The following is a 15,466-nucleotide window of genomic DNA, read 5'->3' on the forward strand; positions in this document are numbered from 1 at the left end:
ATGAAAATCCTTTCCTATTATAAGTGGTTGGTAAAGGCCCCAGGAAAACATGACTGAATGAATTCCATTAGCTTGCTTAATTATAACATGTTTGAAAACACATACCAGTATCATCATTATTCCAATCTAGAACCATTTTGATTTCTTGACTGCAGTAATCGTCTTTGTCCAATTGCCAGTAGGTCCATTGTATCATTATTTTTCTTCAAAATGTTCCCTTATTCAGTGATTTCATGGTAGACTGTGCCCTTGGTTACCCTCGGACTTGGACTGCTGCAGTAACACTTTTCCTTGCCTTTAGATTTTATTTCTTTCAAATCACCTGGAACACACATCAAGATAATATTCTTGAGTTCCATTTCCTGTCATGTCACTGCCACTTAAAAACCAGCAGTGAAATGTCCTGTTACTATTATGGACCCAAGCTCAAACTTGCCATCACCTGATATTTATTATTTATTACATGCAAGTTCTGTATCTCTCAGTTGGTTTTCTTATCATATCCTTATGTGTCAAATGAATTTTAAAAAATTAATTAATTTATTATTTATTTATATTTTTCAAGAAAAACTTTTAAATGTTACATGCAATAAACTAATATTTCAAGAAAATTTTAAATATAATAATGTTACTTGAAATAAACTGATAATTCAAGAAAAACGATTTTAAATGTTACATGCAATAAACATTAATATTTCAAGAAAACCGATTTTAAATATAATGTTCATGCAATAAACATTAATATTTCAAGAAAAAAAGATTTTAAATATAATATTACCAACCACCTTTTAATAATAAATGTATGATCCAGATTGCCTTATTTCCCTTTGATATATATAATTTCATCATCCAACTTAAATCTATTCTATATAGTTGTCTTTAAATATTATGTGTTTATCACTTTTGGAACTGCCATAACCAACTTATGAGGCAATTTTAAACTAAATGATTATATTTTGTTTGTTTTGTGTGTATAAGTCAACTTTTCTATTGTGAGTTCTTTATTGGCTAATACTGTCAGCATGTTTATGTTTCAATGGGGAGTCCTAGCACTGAGCATGTAGAAGGTTCTTAATAGATATTGCTGTGACTGAATTCTCACAATTATAAAATATCAAGATTTAACCCAGGCCTATTAACTACAAATCTGGGTTTTTATCACATTACCCCAGAGACACTTATAGTTTTATTTTACTAACATAGAAAAAAATATTAAATTTTTTTAAAGGCCAAACCTAGGTTTTTCCCCCCAAAATGTTATAAAATAATTCTAAAATGTTTTTTTAAAATAACGTTTTAAACTCATTTTTAAAAATATATATTTTTACTAGTAGCCCTGCACACGAATACGTGCTCCAGTAGCTCTCTGCCACCCTCCTGCAGCTCTTCGCCTGCTGCCCCACTCTTCTATAGCTCCCCCTACCCTCCTTCTCATAGCTTGCTGCCTTGCCCCTTCCTGTAGCTCTCTGCCTCCTGCTTTCTTGCTGTCCTCCCCCCTCCTGTAGCTCTCTGCCACCCGCTTGTAGGTTCGCTGCCCCACCCTCCTGCAGATCTGTGATCCAGTCATTCCACAGTCAGTCATTACACCTCATGGCATAACGAATAATTAGCATATTCCTCTCTTATTATATAGGATTAATTTCAGAGAGGAAGGGAAAGGGAGAGAGAGAAAGAAACATTAATGATGAGAGAGAATCATTGATCAGCTGCCTCCTGCATGCGCCACACTGGTGATCGAACCCACAACCCAGGTATGTGCCCTGATTGGGAATCAAACTGTGACCTCCTGGTTCATAGGTCAACTTTCAACCACTGAGCTATGTAGGCCAGGCAAGGCTAAACTTAGTTTTGTTACACTGTCTTATTTCCAAAGTAAAAATTCTGGCTACCGTCATTTCAGAAAGGAACCATATATTTTGTTGTTTATTGATAAGGTGTTTACCTGCTTCATTGGCATTTTACAATAATTTATAGGAATTTAAAATGCAGTAATGATGTGTGAAATCACCTTTTGATTCCCCTTAGTGCCTGAAAAGTCTGTGAAGTCCAGGACTATATTGTGCCGTGCCAGCACAGCCAAGGGTGAACCTGAGGAGGGGCAGTGAAGGACTAAAGAAGACAGACGAGAATACAGCTGGGGCTAGGTGGGATCACTGTGCCTGGATAAGGAAACAGTGATTCAGTCTGCAAGTAGAAGCTTTATTTTATAGTCAAAGCACACAAAGCAAAACAAGAGAAGTGGTCAACATGTTTACAATGTTCTTGTGAGTTTCATCATGTTTTAGCAGCACTTGCTGCACCTCCCATAACCCATTAGTTACCTAGGAAGGAACAAGGGAGGATTATAAGGTCAAGCTTAATTATGCTAGGAGGGCTCTGCCACAGCTCAGTCCGAGACTTAACCCTATAGCCACTCCCTACACTATATTTACACCATTTTTCATTTTATTTTTGTCTTAGAATCATAGGTACTTAAGAATAAACTAGAAGCTCGGTGCATAAAATTCCTGCACAGGGGTATGTGTCCCTCAGCCCAGCCTGCACCCTCTTCAATCTGGGACCCCCTCTCATAATCTAGGACTGCTGGCTCCCAATTGCTTGCCTGCCTGCCTGATCACCCCCTAACCACTCTCCTGGCTACCTGATTGATGTCTAACTGCCCTCCCCTGCAGGCCTAGTCACTCCTAACTGCCCTTCCCTGCAGGCCCAGTCACTCCCAACTTCCCTCCTCTGCTGGCCTGGTCACCCCTAACTGCCCTCCCCTGCAGGCTTGATTGCCCCCAACTGCCCTTCCTTGCAGGCCTGGTCCCTCCCAACTACCCTCCCCTGTTGGCCATCTTGTGTCCACATGGGGGCAGCCATCTTTGACCACATAGGGGCGGCCATTTGTTTGTTGGAGTAACAGTAAATATGCATATTAGTCTTTTATTAGATAGGATGAATAATTAGATTAGGTACCACTCTAATAATCTGAAGAGAATTCCAAGTCCTTTCTTTTTATTTTAAAATAAATTAAGGTGTCAGCTGCACAGGAAAAAATGAAAATAAAACTGTTTTAACTCAGTCACATGGGAGAGTTGATTTTACTGAATCCCAATAATCTGAAGCATTTTTCTTTCTACTTAAGCAAATTTAGATTTTTTTTTATTATAAGAGCAATTTAGGAGGTGTGAACTTTTATAGGTGGACGTGTGAGTGAATATGGACAGTTGTTTGCTCTTGGTCCATTCATATGTTCAGTTTGTATATATTGTTGAATGGAGAAGAGACCACCCAAGAGGCAGAGACCCCTACCCGGCAAACAACTCCAACTAGCCAATTGCGGAGTCAAATAACAAATTTTATTACAGATTCGAATCTGGGCTGCTGCCGCCAGGATGGAGCAGGCAAACAAACAGCAGCAAGCAATTACAAATTCCAGCTTTTTATACACATTTCAAAAAAGGGGGTGGAGGTCGTTTCTATGGTTGCATGCATCGGCCAGATGGCCTAATCTCCCTTCTTGGTTTGTCCTGTTCTTTTAGCCTTGACTAACAGTCTGCTGATTTGGCCTTCAGGTCCAGGAGGAGTTAGTAGCAACTTTCTACCCTCCAGGCAAGGTCAGTTATTTTCCATTCCTCACTCCCCACTGCTTTTAGTTCCTTAGCAGAGGTCAAATCCTTGGCCTCTTTTCTTTGTAAGCAAGCAAGCAAGTTTACAAAAGCAAGAAATCAGCAGTTAGCTAAACAGCTGTGTCTTCAGTTTGCACGATTCGGCTGTATTGGGTGGTTCCATCGGTTGTGCGAACCAGCACCCACCTAGATTGGAGGGGAACTGTTGCTCCTCCCCAGCCTACAATCAAAATCAGGGTTACTGTCCTGACCCACCATCCCGAGTCAATTTGACTTTTAAGGGGTCTGAAGTAGTCTCTACCCACCATGTCCCGTTGTCGTCCTGAGGCGGTGCTTTCTTCAACTGGGTGTGGTGAATCCAGGCAGTCTTTCCCGCCACTCGAGCTGCTGTCGGTGTGCTGATGATAACCTGGTAGGGTCCCTCCCAGCGGGGTGTCAGCTGCGCTGGGTTGATCTTCTTCACGTAGACCAGGTCACCAGGAGTAAAAAGCTGCTTCTCCGCTGTGGCTGAGTCTGGATTTGGTCGAGTCTCGTTCAGTGCTGCTCGACTTTGGGTTCGGGATGCCTGCAAAGCCTGCAAAGACTTGAGCAAAGTTCGCTGTTTAATGCCAGACAGGTGCTCTAGCCCCAGGCGGGGTACAATGGGTGGCTTCAGCCCGTATAAAACTTCAAAAGGGGAGTACCCTTCCCTGCCCGGAGTGGATCTTACCCGGAGGAGGGCTTGAGGAAGCAAACTCACCCAGTCGCCACCAGTCTCTACTTTCATTTTGGTAATTGCTTCCTTTATAGTCCTGTTTACTCTCTCTACCTGTCCTGAACTCTGAGGGCGATAGGCACAGTGGAGTTTCCACGTTATTCTTAATGCCTCAGCCAACATCTGAGTTAATGTAGCTATAAAGGCGGGACCATTATCTGAGTCTAATCGGAGGGGTAGTCCGAATCTGGGAATTATTTCATTAACTAAGTGCTTTAAGACTACCTGGGCTGTCTCTCCCCTCGTAGGGAAAGCCTCTACCTATCCTGAGAAGGTGTCAATGAATACCAGGAGGTGCTTGTAACCTCCTCTGGCTGGAGTCATTTCAGTGAAGTCAACTTCCCAGTGTTTTCCTGGCTGCTCACCCCTCAGGCGGGCACCGCCTCCTTCAATCCGAGGGCTAGGGTTCGCATTCACTGTGGCACAAACGGTACACCTCTCGGTTATGTCTTGTGCCATTTTGTATATACCTCGGATCAAGTAGTGCTTCCTTATCAATTCAGCCAGCTTGTTCTCTCCTAAGTGAGTGGCATGATGCGTTTGCTCCACTATCTGCCTCCCCACTGCTTTTGGGAGTAGCACTCTCCCTTTTGGCAACTGATACCAGCTGTTTGAGGACTTAGTCCCCCCTAGCTTCCTAGCCAGTTCATCATCTTCCTTTGAATATGAAGGGACTATGGCTGGCTGGTCTTCCTTGACCGGGGAGGGGGTGACCGATAATGCATGTGCCTGCCCCTCCCGGGCCACAGCTCTTGCTGTTTCATCCGCGAACTGGTTCCCTTTTGCCTCCAAGGAATCACCTCGTTGGTGGCCCTTACAATGTATAACGGCCACCTTGCGGGGTTTCCACACGGCCGCTAGGAGAGATAATATTTCTGCTGCATGTTTAATGTCCTTCCCTCCGGCCGTGAGGAGGCCTCTCTCCTTATAGATGGCCCCGTGCACGTGAAGAGTGGCAAAAGCATACCTGCTATCAGTGTAGATGTTGAGAGCTTTTCCTTCTCATCATATGCACAACTTTCATAAAAACTTTCACTATTTTCTTCCATTATTTTAAAATATTTAGAAAAGGCAGAGGGAAGAGTGAGCAGATCCAGCATTCTGTTCCCAGGCCTCCAGCCCTTGAAATTTAAGCTGTCACATTCTTCCTACAGATAAAGATCTCAGATTCTCATAAGACCAAAAAGGGGAACAAGAGAATTTCTAGCTGCTCCTTTAAGGCCCCTAACAGAAAACGGTGAAAAGTGTCCAAGCAGTCACAGGGGGTTAAACCATGTTTTCACATTGTTTTAACACAATTCTAAATAAATTATAAACCTTTGTGATGAAGTCTACTTAAATATATAAAGTAGATACACATGACTGAAACCAAAAATGATTCCCAAAGTTTAAACAAAATACAAGATGCAGGTACAAGCCCAAATTCAAGCTTACAATGCAATTAGAAATGATAACAATGGCATATGAGAAAAGCAAAACAAAACAAATTAATATGGCTATCACTTTTTCTACATTAAGAGAAAAATATATGACTTGGCCTACTTCTTCACAAGAGGCACACTATAAATTCCCGACAAATTTACTTAGGTCTGTATGAAACAATCTGGATAGGGCTCAAGCACCATTTAGATTCCTCATCTGACAAATGAGAATAAATCAATCCTTGAGATCTTTGATCATTACTGCTTATTCTTAACACATGTAATACAGTTTAGCCTGCCATATTCTAGGCATTTAGTTACTGCATTTAACTTTTCCTAATTTAATTTATACTTTGAACTTTTAGAGCTGGCAAGTAAAATATATTTGGCATTTTTTTTTCTTCAAATTAATAACATTACATTTCTCAATTATAATTCATACTTACGTAGCTATATGACCCTGCTTAGCTGATACCAATGACAAAGACTAAACATTGTAAGCAAGGCCATCGGGGCATCTTCACCATGGAATTACCTGCCACTCCCTGTAGATCACTGGAGTAGCATTCAAATGCAAATGAACACATTCTTTAGCTGAAGACTCCCAGCCATTCCTGTAAACTTGTTACCAGTATCATCTAGGTAGTTTCCCCCTCACGGTGGGGAATTTCAAAAGCTGGTGGGGAATTATCTGCTGCCTCCAGCTATTCAAAACAACCCCTGGAGGGAATAGACACCAGGTGGGCTGAGGCAGGGAGCACACGAGGGGTCCCAGGTGTCGAAGGAGGTGCTTCCACCAGGGCTTTTTCATCTGGCAGTCCGCCGCTTGCCTCTTGCTAGCGAAGGTGCCTTGGGGGAACCGGTGACCCCTCCACTGCGATCACACTCCCTGAACTTTCTGACAGGCTCTTACTGATTTTAAAATTATAACTTGAGTTGACACACATACAAGGACCAAGAGGCCCACAAAATATTTTCCTTTTCCTTTAAAGATTTTACAATGTACTGTAATCATTAATTACATTAAACTTAAATGCCTAATTGAAACAGACAGTTCTGAGACCGTTCCTCCACCACTGATGAAGACTGGGTGGAGGCAGGTGTCTGAAATAAGATTCATTTAGTTTTTGAGCTTGCTGGGCAGACTTGGTGACTTTGCCAGCTCAAGCTTCCTTCTTGTAAATAGTTAACTTTAGAATTTGGTCTCTGCTTTTAATTTTTTGTACCACAATTGTTACAATTTCATACCTTCAAATCAATAAACATAGACTTAAATATTGTTAGGCGGGCCAATTTCCCCTCTGATAGAAAACAAAGCACCCCTGGGAAAAAGGAATCCCAGTGGCCATTCGGGGCGGTTTGCTAGCCCTCAGAGCACTCAGCTTTAAACAAATTAAAGGTTTCTTTCCCAATTTTCCTTCGTCAGGGAGACAACCACACTCCTTCAGCCATTTGGGGTTATCAAAAAGAACATCAATCCAAATATCAATGTAGGGAATTTGGTTCGGATGCCCGGGGCTTCCATAGACTATCCGCCGGACTCCCGTACAGGGCCCCATTTCTAGGGTCCCTGTTGAAGGCCAATCAACCCCAAATCTCGGCCACTCCAACTTACAGAGTCTCCGGAGAGTGAAGGCATCTACAGAAACACCATAGCCTTCACCCTTTTCTGAAGTCAGAAAAAATTTTTAATCATACATTCAAGGGGACTTAGGTGACTCTCCTTCGAGTTTCCTTGCCCCATTTCTCTCTTTCTTCCCAATCTATAAACAGTTAGGCAACAAATAAGTCCAAAACAAGGACGACAAGTAACATTCCTAGAAACACACACACACACACACACACAAAAAAACCACCAGACATACCACAGCATCTCTTTCACACTTCCACCCACTCGAACATCAAGAAACCAAGACCGCAGGTGGGGCGTCCCCCACTCCGGCCGGATCTGAGAACTTCTGGCAGCGTCCCGCCGTTCTCTGATCCCAAGCGCTCGTGAGCAACCAAGTACAAGAAACACAAGAAACAAATGAGGCCTCTACTTACCGGCGCCGTTCAAGTAGTCCGGACGACGAGAATGGGGCGTCTGCCCGTCTGGGGATCTCTAATCCCGGACGAGCCTCCAAAATGTTGAATGGAGAAGAGACCACCCAAGAGGCAGAGACCCCTACCCGGCAAACAACTCCAACTAGACAATTGCGGAGTCAAATAACAAATTTTATTACAGATTCGAATCTGGGCTGCTGCCGCCAGGATGGAGCAGGCAAACAAACAGCAGCAAGCAATGACAAATTCCAGCTTTTTATACACATTTCAAAAAAGGGGGTGGAGGTAGTTTCTATGGTTGCATGCATCGGCCAGATGGCCTAATCTCCCTTCTTGGTTTGTCCTGTTCTTTTAGCCTTGACTAACAGTCTGCTGATTTGGCCTTCAGCCTTATCTACCCCAGACTGTTGATTTGGCCTTCAGGTCCAGGAGGAGTTAGTAGCAACTTTCTACCCTCCAGGCAAGGTCAGTTATTTTCCATTCCTCATATATTACAAAGTATAATGTGGTCCTCACATCATCTGAAGATTGGTTTCTGTCATTCCATATGTGTTTCTGACTATATGATGGAGCCAAATATAAATGTGTGTGTGTGTGTGTGTGTATGTTTGGGGGGGTGTCGGTTAAGCTCTTTATATAATCAATTAGCCAATAATTATATTCTTATCTCTTAATTGAAAATTATTTTGAATAATTTGGGTTAACAATGGGTCAGCAGTCTGTTATTCTTTTTGGGTTCTCTGTGCAGGTCAAGGATGTCAAAGGTACATCACTGAATTCTTCCCAGTTGGCCAGCAGCAGTGCACCAATGACATGGCTAAAAGCAATTCTGAGGGCCAGGACAGCTCTAAGGACTCAGAGGATGAAATGATCTTGGTTGCAGAGAGCAATTGTGCCCTGTCTCAGGAAGATGATGGAGAAGCAAGACTGGGCTCATCAGCCTCTGCTCTGCTGGCAAGGAAGCGCTCTCGGTCCTTTGAGGATGAGAGGAATCAGGCTACAGGGACCAGTCACTGGCGTGGGGTTCCTAAAAACCCCCCACGGCATTATTTGCCCCTATCTTGCACAAAGGCCAGGGAAGCCAGACTGGAAGCAAAGGGCTTTTTGTCCTGGCTCCCTGCAGAGACTGAAGAATCCAGCCAAGAAGTGGAGAAAATGGATCATGATCCCATTCCTGACACATACTATGGGCTTCTTGGAACCTTGCCCTGCCAAGAACCCCAGAGCCATATCTGCAGCCTGCCCAATGAAGTCCTAAGGCACATTTTTGCTTTTCTCCCTGTGGAAGATCTCTATTGGAATCTGTGCTTGGTGTGCCACCTTTGGAGGGAGATAATTAGTGATCCACTGGTATGTAAAATATTTGGAGTTCTCTGATGTTTTCTCTAAAAATAAAAAGAATAGCTTCCCTAGTCCATACTTCTTTTTCTTTTTTTGAATCTTTATTGTTGACAGTATTACAGATGTTTTTCCCTTTTTCCCCCTATTGCCCCACTTCACTCCTGCTCCCACCCTGCCCCAGGCCTTTACCACCCCATTGTCTGTGTCCATAGGTAATGCAAATATGCATATAAGTTCTTTGGTTAAGCTCTTCCCACCCTTTCTCCCCCTTCCCTCTGAGATTTATCAGTCTGTACCATGTTGCCATGCCTCTGGTTCTATTTTATTCATTAGTTTATTTTGCTATTAGACTCTTTGTTATTTATTTTGATTTTTAGATTCCATTGTTGATAGATATATATTTATTTCCATTTTATTGTTCATATTTTTTATTTCCCCCCCCCCCTTTTTTTTTTTAATGGAAGTTTATTAATGGGGCTTTCCCATCTCCACTCTTTTTTTTTTTTAAATATATTTTATTGATTTTGTACAGAGAGGAAGGGAGAGAGATAGAGAGCTAGAAACATCGATGAGAGAGAGTCATCGATCAGCTGCCTCTTGCACACCCCCTACTGGGGATATGCCCACAACCAAGGTACATGCCCTTGACCGGAATCGAACCTGGGACCTTTCAGTCCCCAAGCCGACGCTCTATCCATTGAGCCAAACCGGTCTTGGCTCCCTTCTTCTTCTTAAAGAAGACTCTTCAACATTTCTTATAATACTGGTATGGTGGTGATGAACTCCTTTAGCTTTTTCTTATCTGTGAAGCTCTTTATCTGACCTTCATTTCTAAATGATAGCTTTATGGATAGATTAATCTTGGTTGTAGGTTCTTGCTATTCATCACTGTGAATATTTCTTGACACTCTCTTCTGGCCTGCAAAGTTTCTGTTGAGAAATCAGCTGAAAGACATATGGGTGCTCCCTTGTAGGTAAGTAACTGTTTTTCTATTGCTACTTTTAAGATCCTCTCTTTGTCTTTAACCTTTGCCATTTTAATTATGATGTGTTTTGGTATGGGATTCTTTGAGTTCTTCTGTTTGGGACTCTGTGCTTCCTCAGAGTGTATTTCTTTCACTAGGTCTATTTCTTTCACCAGATAGGGTAAGTTTTCTGTCATTATTTCTTCAAATAGGTTTTCAATATCTTTCTCTTCTCCTGGCACCCCCATAATGCAAATGTTGATATGTTTGAAGTTGTCCCAGAAGCCCCTTACACTGTCTTCATATTTTTGAATTCTTTTTTCTTTTGCTCTTCTGATTGGGAGTTTTTTGCTTCCTCATATTTTAGATCACTGATTTTATTTGTGGCATCCTCTACTGTTGAATCCCTGTAAATTATTCTTTATTTCAGTTAGTGAGTGTATGCTTAATTTTGGACTGGTCCTTTTTCATGTCTTTGTTCTCACTAACGTTCTTGAAATTCTCACTAAGTCCCTTAAACTTTTATTAAGATCCTTGAGCATCCTTATAATGATTGTTTTGAACTCTGTAGTAGTTGTTCACTTCCATTTAATTTAGTTCTTTTTTTGGAGATTTCTTCTGTTCTTTAATTTGTGACATGTTTCTTTGTCTCTGCATTTGGCTGCTTTGAAGTTTTTGTTTCTATGTATTAGGTAGAGCTGCTGTGTTTCCAGGAATTTGTGTAATAGGTGTTCCATATAGCCTAGTGGCTCAGCCTCCCTAGTCACCTGAGCTGGGAACTCTAGGTTGCATCCCTATATGGGCTGTGTGCAATGTCTTATTGTAGTTGAGCCTTGATTGCTATTGATGTCACTGGGAGGAATTTACCTCCAGGCCAATTGGCTGTGAGGACCAGCTGAAATTACTGTTGTGCAGGAGATACCCCTATGGTACAGGACTTGCTTTAGTGTGGCTTTGGTGCTCACTGAATCTGCCTTTTGAGTTTGTTGCTTGTGGAATTATAGAATTGTAATCTGGTGTGGTCTGAAGCTACCCACTGGGAACACTGGCTCTGGGGCCTCCTGGGAGGTGCAAACCACTACCTGGGGCCACCTGGCAGGAGCTACAGAGCAATCTGCAGATGGCTGCTACTTGTATTGGACTGAGAAGCATCCAGGTGAGGCCAAGCTGTGAAACAAGGCAGGCTGGTAGTGCTGGGTCTTGGACCTCTTATTGATAGGTATGGGGCACTCTGATGCCAGCTGCTGTTTGTTTGAGAAATTTTAGGAGAGTCTGAAGCCTGAGATAGGACAAGCCATTCATATGGAAAAGCTGCTGCAAACAGCTTGGATGGGATTGCAAATTGGGTGGAGCAGGGTCTCAGGAAATCACGAGGGTGGAGTGAACAGTGTGAGCCAGGTTGATGGAGACTCAGATATGGTTGCCAGTCAGCTCTGCAATGGTAGAGGTCTTAGCATAGGAGTAATGGACTCTGTACAATTTTGCACCACTGTCTGGAAACACCCAAGTTCTTGCCCCTATTCTAGACAGTCCAGTTCTCCATATATCTCTGAGTCACCCAAGCTGCTGCCCCAGTGCTGGAGCTCAGAGTAAGTGAGTCTGAGTAAGTCTGTGCCTGGGCCCTTTAAGAGGAACTGCCTGGGACTCTGGCAGTCTCCAAATCATTCATCTATAATCCCTGCTGGTTTTTTTTTTAATATATTTTATTGATTTTGTACAGAGAGGAAGGGAGAGATAGAGAGTTAGAAACATCGATGAGAGAGAGTCATTGATCAGCTGCCTCTTGCACACCCACCACTGGGGATATTCCCGCAACCAAGGTACATGCCCTTGACCGGAATCGAACCTGGGACCCTTCAGTCCCCAAGCCGACGCTCTATCCATTGAGCCAAACTGGTCTCAGCCCTGCTGGTTTTTATAGTTTGAAGCTATGGGGACTTCTCTTTCCAGTACTGGAATCCTAGGCTGGGGGTCTGGTGTGGGGCTGGAACCCCTTGCTCCTCCCAGGAAGCCTCCATAGCTGAGCTATCCCTCCCAAATAAAAATCTCCATATGTGGGTATTAGACCAACTCATTCTGCACCTCTGCCCCTCCTATTAGTCTCAGTGTGATTTCTTCTTTATTTCTCTAGTTGTAAAACTTCTACCAGATTTCAGGTGGTTCTGAATGATGGTTGTTCTGTATTTTATTTATAATTTTGATGTGATTTTGGGAGGCAATGAGTACCAGCATTTACCTACATCACCATCTTGATTCTCCAATACATATTTCTGATTATAGTGTTTAGTTTCCATTTGCCTCCAGAATAATATCCAAATTCCCTGGAGGCAGGTAAGGCTTTCCATGTTTTTCCCACTTTATTATCCCAGCCTCATTGCTCACTTCTCAACACATCCTTGTGTTCTATCCACAGCACATGATTTGTTGCATTCCAACCAAAGACTGTATATTCCTTTCCACATGTTGTTTTAATGCTCCAACTCACACTCCCATGTAGAGTTCCTCATATCTGTCTTGGTATGCTGTGTTTTTGTTTTCATTTGTCTCAAGGTATTTTTATAATTTCTTCATGATTTCTTTTTGACCCATTGCTTGTTTTAAGAGTGTGTTGTTTAATTTTCATATATTTGTGGGAGTTTTCTCTTACTTTGTTGTTGTTGTTGTTGTTGTGTGTTTCCCCCCCCCCCCTGCTACTGATTTCACGTTTCATTCCACAGGGATTGAAAAAGATACTTTCTAGCCGAAACTGGTTTGGCTCAGTAAATAGAGCGTCAGCCTGCGGACTGAAAGGTCCCAGGTTTGATTCCGGTCAAGGGCATGTACCTTGGTTGCGGGCACATCCCGAGGCAGCTGATCGATGATTCTCATCGATGTTTCTAACTCGATATCCCTCTCTCTTCCTCTCTGTAAAAAAATCAATAAAATATATCTTTAAAAAAAAGATATTTTCTATAATTTCAGTCTTTTAAAATTTGTTAAGATCTGTTTTGTGACCTAGCATGTGATCTATTTTGGAAAATGTTCCATTCACTTGAGAAGACTATATTCTACTGTGGTTGGGTGGACTGTTCTGTATAGGTCTGTTAGGTTCAATGAAATGATTGTTTCCTAATTGCTCTTCTGACTAATTATGATATCCATTCTTAAAAGTGAAGTATTGAAGCCTCTATTGCTATTATGTTGCTATTTCTTCCTTCTATTATGTTGGTGTTTGTTTCCTAGATTTAGGAACTCTGTTGTTAGTACATATATACTTATAATTGTTACATCTTCTTGTTAAATTGACCCTTTTATCATTATATAGTCTTCTTTGTCTCTTATAATAATTTCTGACTTAGTGTCTCTCTTGTCTGAGATTAGTATAGACACAGCTTTCATTTTATTTAGTTGTCATTGAAACTCTGAGCTATTGTGTGCTGATATTTCGATAGTGAAATTGAAGTACTAGCTTTTCCCAGATTCTATGTCAAGTTAGTGTTTGAATCAAAACCAAGACGTAGTTCTCCTAGTTTCCAACCCAAATTTGTGTAATGTTTGTAGCCCATTTGCTCATCTTTTGAATGAATTATAATTGCCTTTTTAAAACAATATGCTTTTATTGATTTTAGAGAGAGAGAGGAAGGGAGAGAAACATCAACATCGACTGGCTGCCTCCTGTATACCACCTACTGGGGATTGAGCCGCAAGCCAGGCTTGTGTGCTGACCTGGGATTGAACTGGTGACCTCCTGGCGCTTGGATCAATGCTCAATTATTGAGTTACACCAGCCAGGGATAATTGCTTTTTAATTGGTAGAAGATAATCCATATGTTTGTGGCCTAATCTGCTCTCTAAGAGCCATTGCTTACATGTTATTTTGGATTTTTTCAACTATATAGTTCATTCCTTGGAAAAAGCTGTATCATCGATACTTGATGAATGAAGAGCAAGCTGTCAGCAAAGTAGATGGCATCCTATTGAACCAGGGTATTGAGAAAGAGTCAAATCTTTGTGTGCTGAACCTCATCCAGTGAGTTGCTTTTCTCCTTAGAAGACATTTCTGAAATCCTTTTGCATATCTCATCACTTGTAATCATCTTTCTCATGGACTCCTTTGTAAATGTCTTATAGCTATGTAGCCACCATGAAATGCTCCCCAAGTGTGGATCCTGGAAAGGCACTGTGGAGTCTGAGGGATCACCACCTCCTTCCTGAGGCAGAGGCCTGCGTGCGTCAACACCTCCCTGACCTTTACTTCGCTGCTGCCGTAAGTGAAGAGGCTGTGAGGAATTTTGGGGGAAAGTGACATCTTTTTCTTATGGAAGGAAAGTGTAGTGGTGATTAATTTTGGCTGAAGGTTATTTTAGATTTATTTAAAAAATATTTCCTTAATCTCTGTTTTGAAGCCTTAATCCTGTCATTGGTCCCCTTAGAGAAGTAAAAGTCCATATTGTTGTAGATTCTTAAATCTGGAAGTAACTTTAAAAAGCATTCAGTTCAGCCCTGGCTGGCATGGTTCATTGATTAGAGCACATGTGTCAAACACAAGGCCCGCGGGCCAAATCCGTCCCTCCAGGCCTTGCACTGTGGCCCGCACCGCGCTGTCATCACTGCACTCCACTGCGTTTCCATCACAATGACAGTTTATGACTGTTCAGTAAACCATTCGGCCCGCGGTTTAGGCTGGATTTTAGATTTTGGCCCCTTCTCTGATTGAGTTCGACACCCCTAGATTAGAGCATTGGCCCTTGTACCAAAGGGTCTCAGGTTCAAATCCCGGTCAAGGCACATACCCTGCACTGGTCTGGGCGTGTATGGGTGGCAAGCAACGTGTCTGTCTCTCTCTTTCTCTCTCACCCGCCTCTCTTCCACTCTTTAAAAATCAATGGTAAAAGTATCGTTGGATGAGAATTAACAAAAAAAAACCCCAAAAAACCACACACACACACACACACACACACACACACACACACAAAACACCCCTCTAGTGAATATTTAGAGAATGGACTAGGTCCCAGCAAGCCTTTTGGGGTGCCCACCTTGTGCATCTCTGTGGACATGCCTTTCTAGCCCTCTCTAACAGTATAAGGTAGCTTCATTCTCCTAATTGCTACTCTGCTGCGGAGATGAGTAATGAAGCATGTGATTGCATAAGTCAGAATTGCTCAATAATTTAATAAGATTTGTGCTCAGAAAATATCAGAGACCCTGTCAAGATAAAAAAAAAAAAAAAAAGCATTCAGTATTCAGTTCAGCCCTCGTTGGTATGGCTCAGTTGCTTAAGTGTCTGCCTTTGCACCAATATGTTGCCAGTTCAATTCCTGGTCAGGGCACATGCCCAGATTGTGG

The 15,466-nt window shown here is 42.2% G+C and overlaps 1 protein-coding gene across 6 annotated transcripts in view; it reads left to right on the plus strand.

Annotated features, from left to right (window-relative positions):
* The window catches only part of FBH1 (F-box DNA helicase 1), a 48,054-nt gene that overhangs the window by 8,286 nt on the left and 24,302 nt on the right, over positions 1–15,466 (plus strand). For 4 of the 6 annotated variants that reach the window (XM_036460914.2, XM_045588475.1, XM_036460922.2 and 1 more), the window contains 3 exons: positions 8,581–9,182; positions 14,017–14,147; positions 14,249–14,384. In XM_036460914.2, coding sequence (XP_036316807.1) covers positions 8,581–9,182; positions 14,017–14,147; positions 14,249–14,384 — 869 coding nt within the window. The remainder of the gene's footprint in view (positions 1–8,580; positions 9,183–14,016; positions 14,148–14,248; positions 14,385–15,466) is intronic. The other 2 variants (XM_036460937.2, XM_036460946.2) reach the window with 2 other exon arrangements.

This window comes from Pipistrellus kuhlii, unplaced genomic scaffold (assembly GCF_014108245.1).
Source record: "Pipistrellus kuhlii isolate mPipKuh1 unplaced genomic scaffold, mPipKuh1.p scaffold_m20_p_1, whole genome shotgun sequence".
Taxonomy (NCBI): Eukaryota; Metazoa; Chordata; class Mammalia; order Chiroptera; family Vespertilionidae; genus Pipistrellus; species Pipistrellus kuhlii.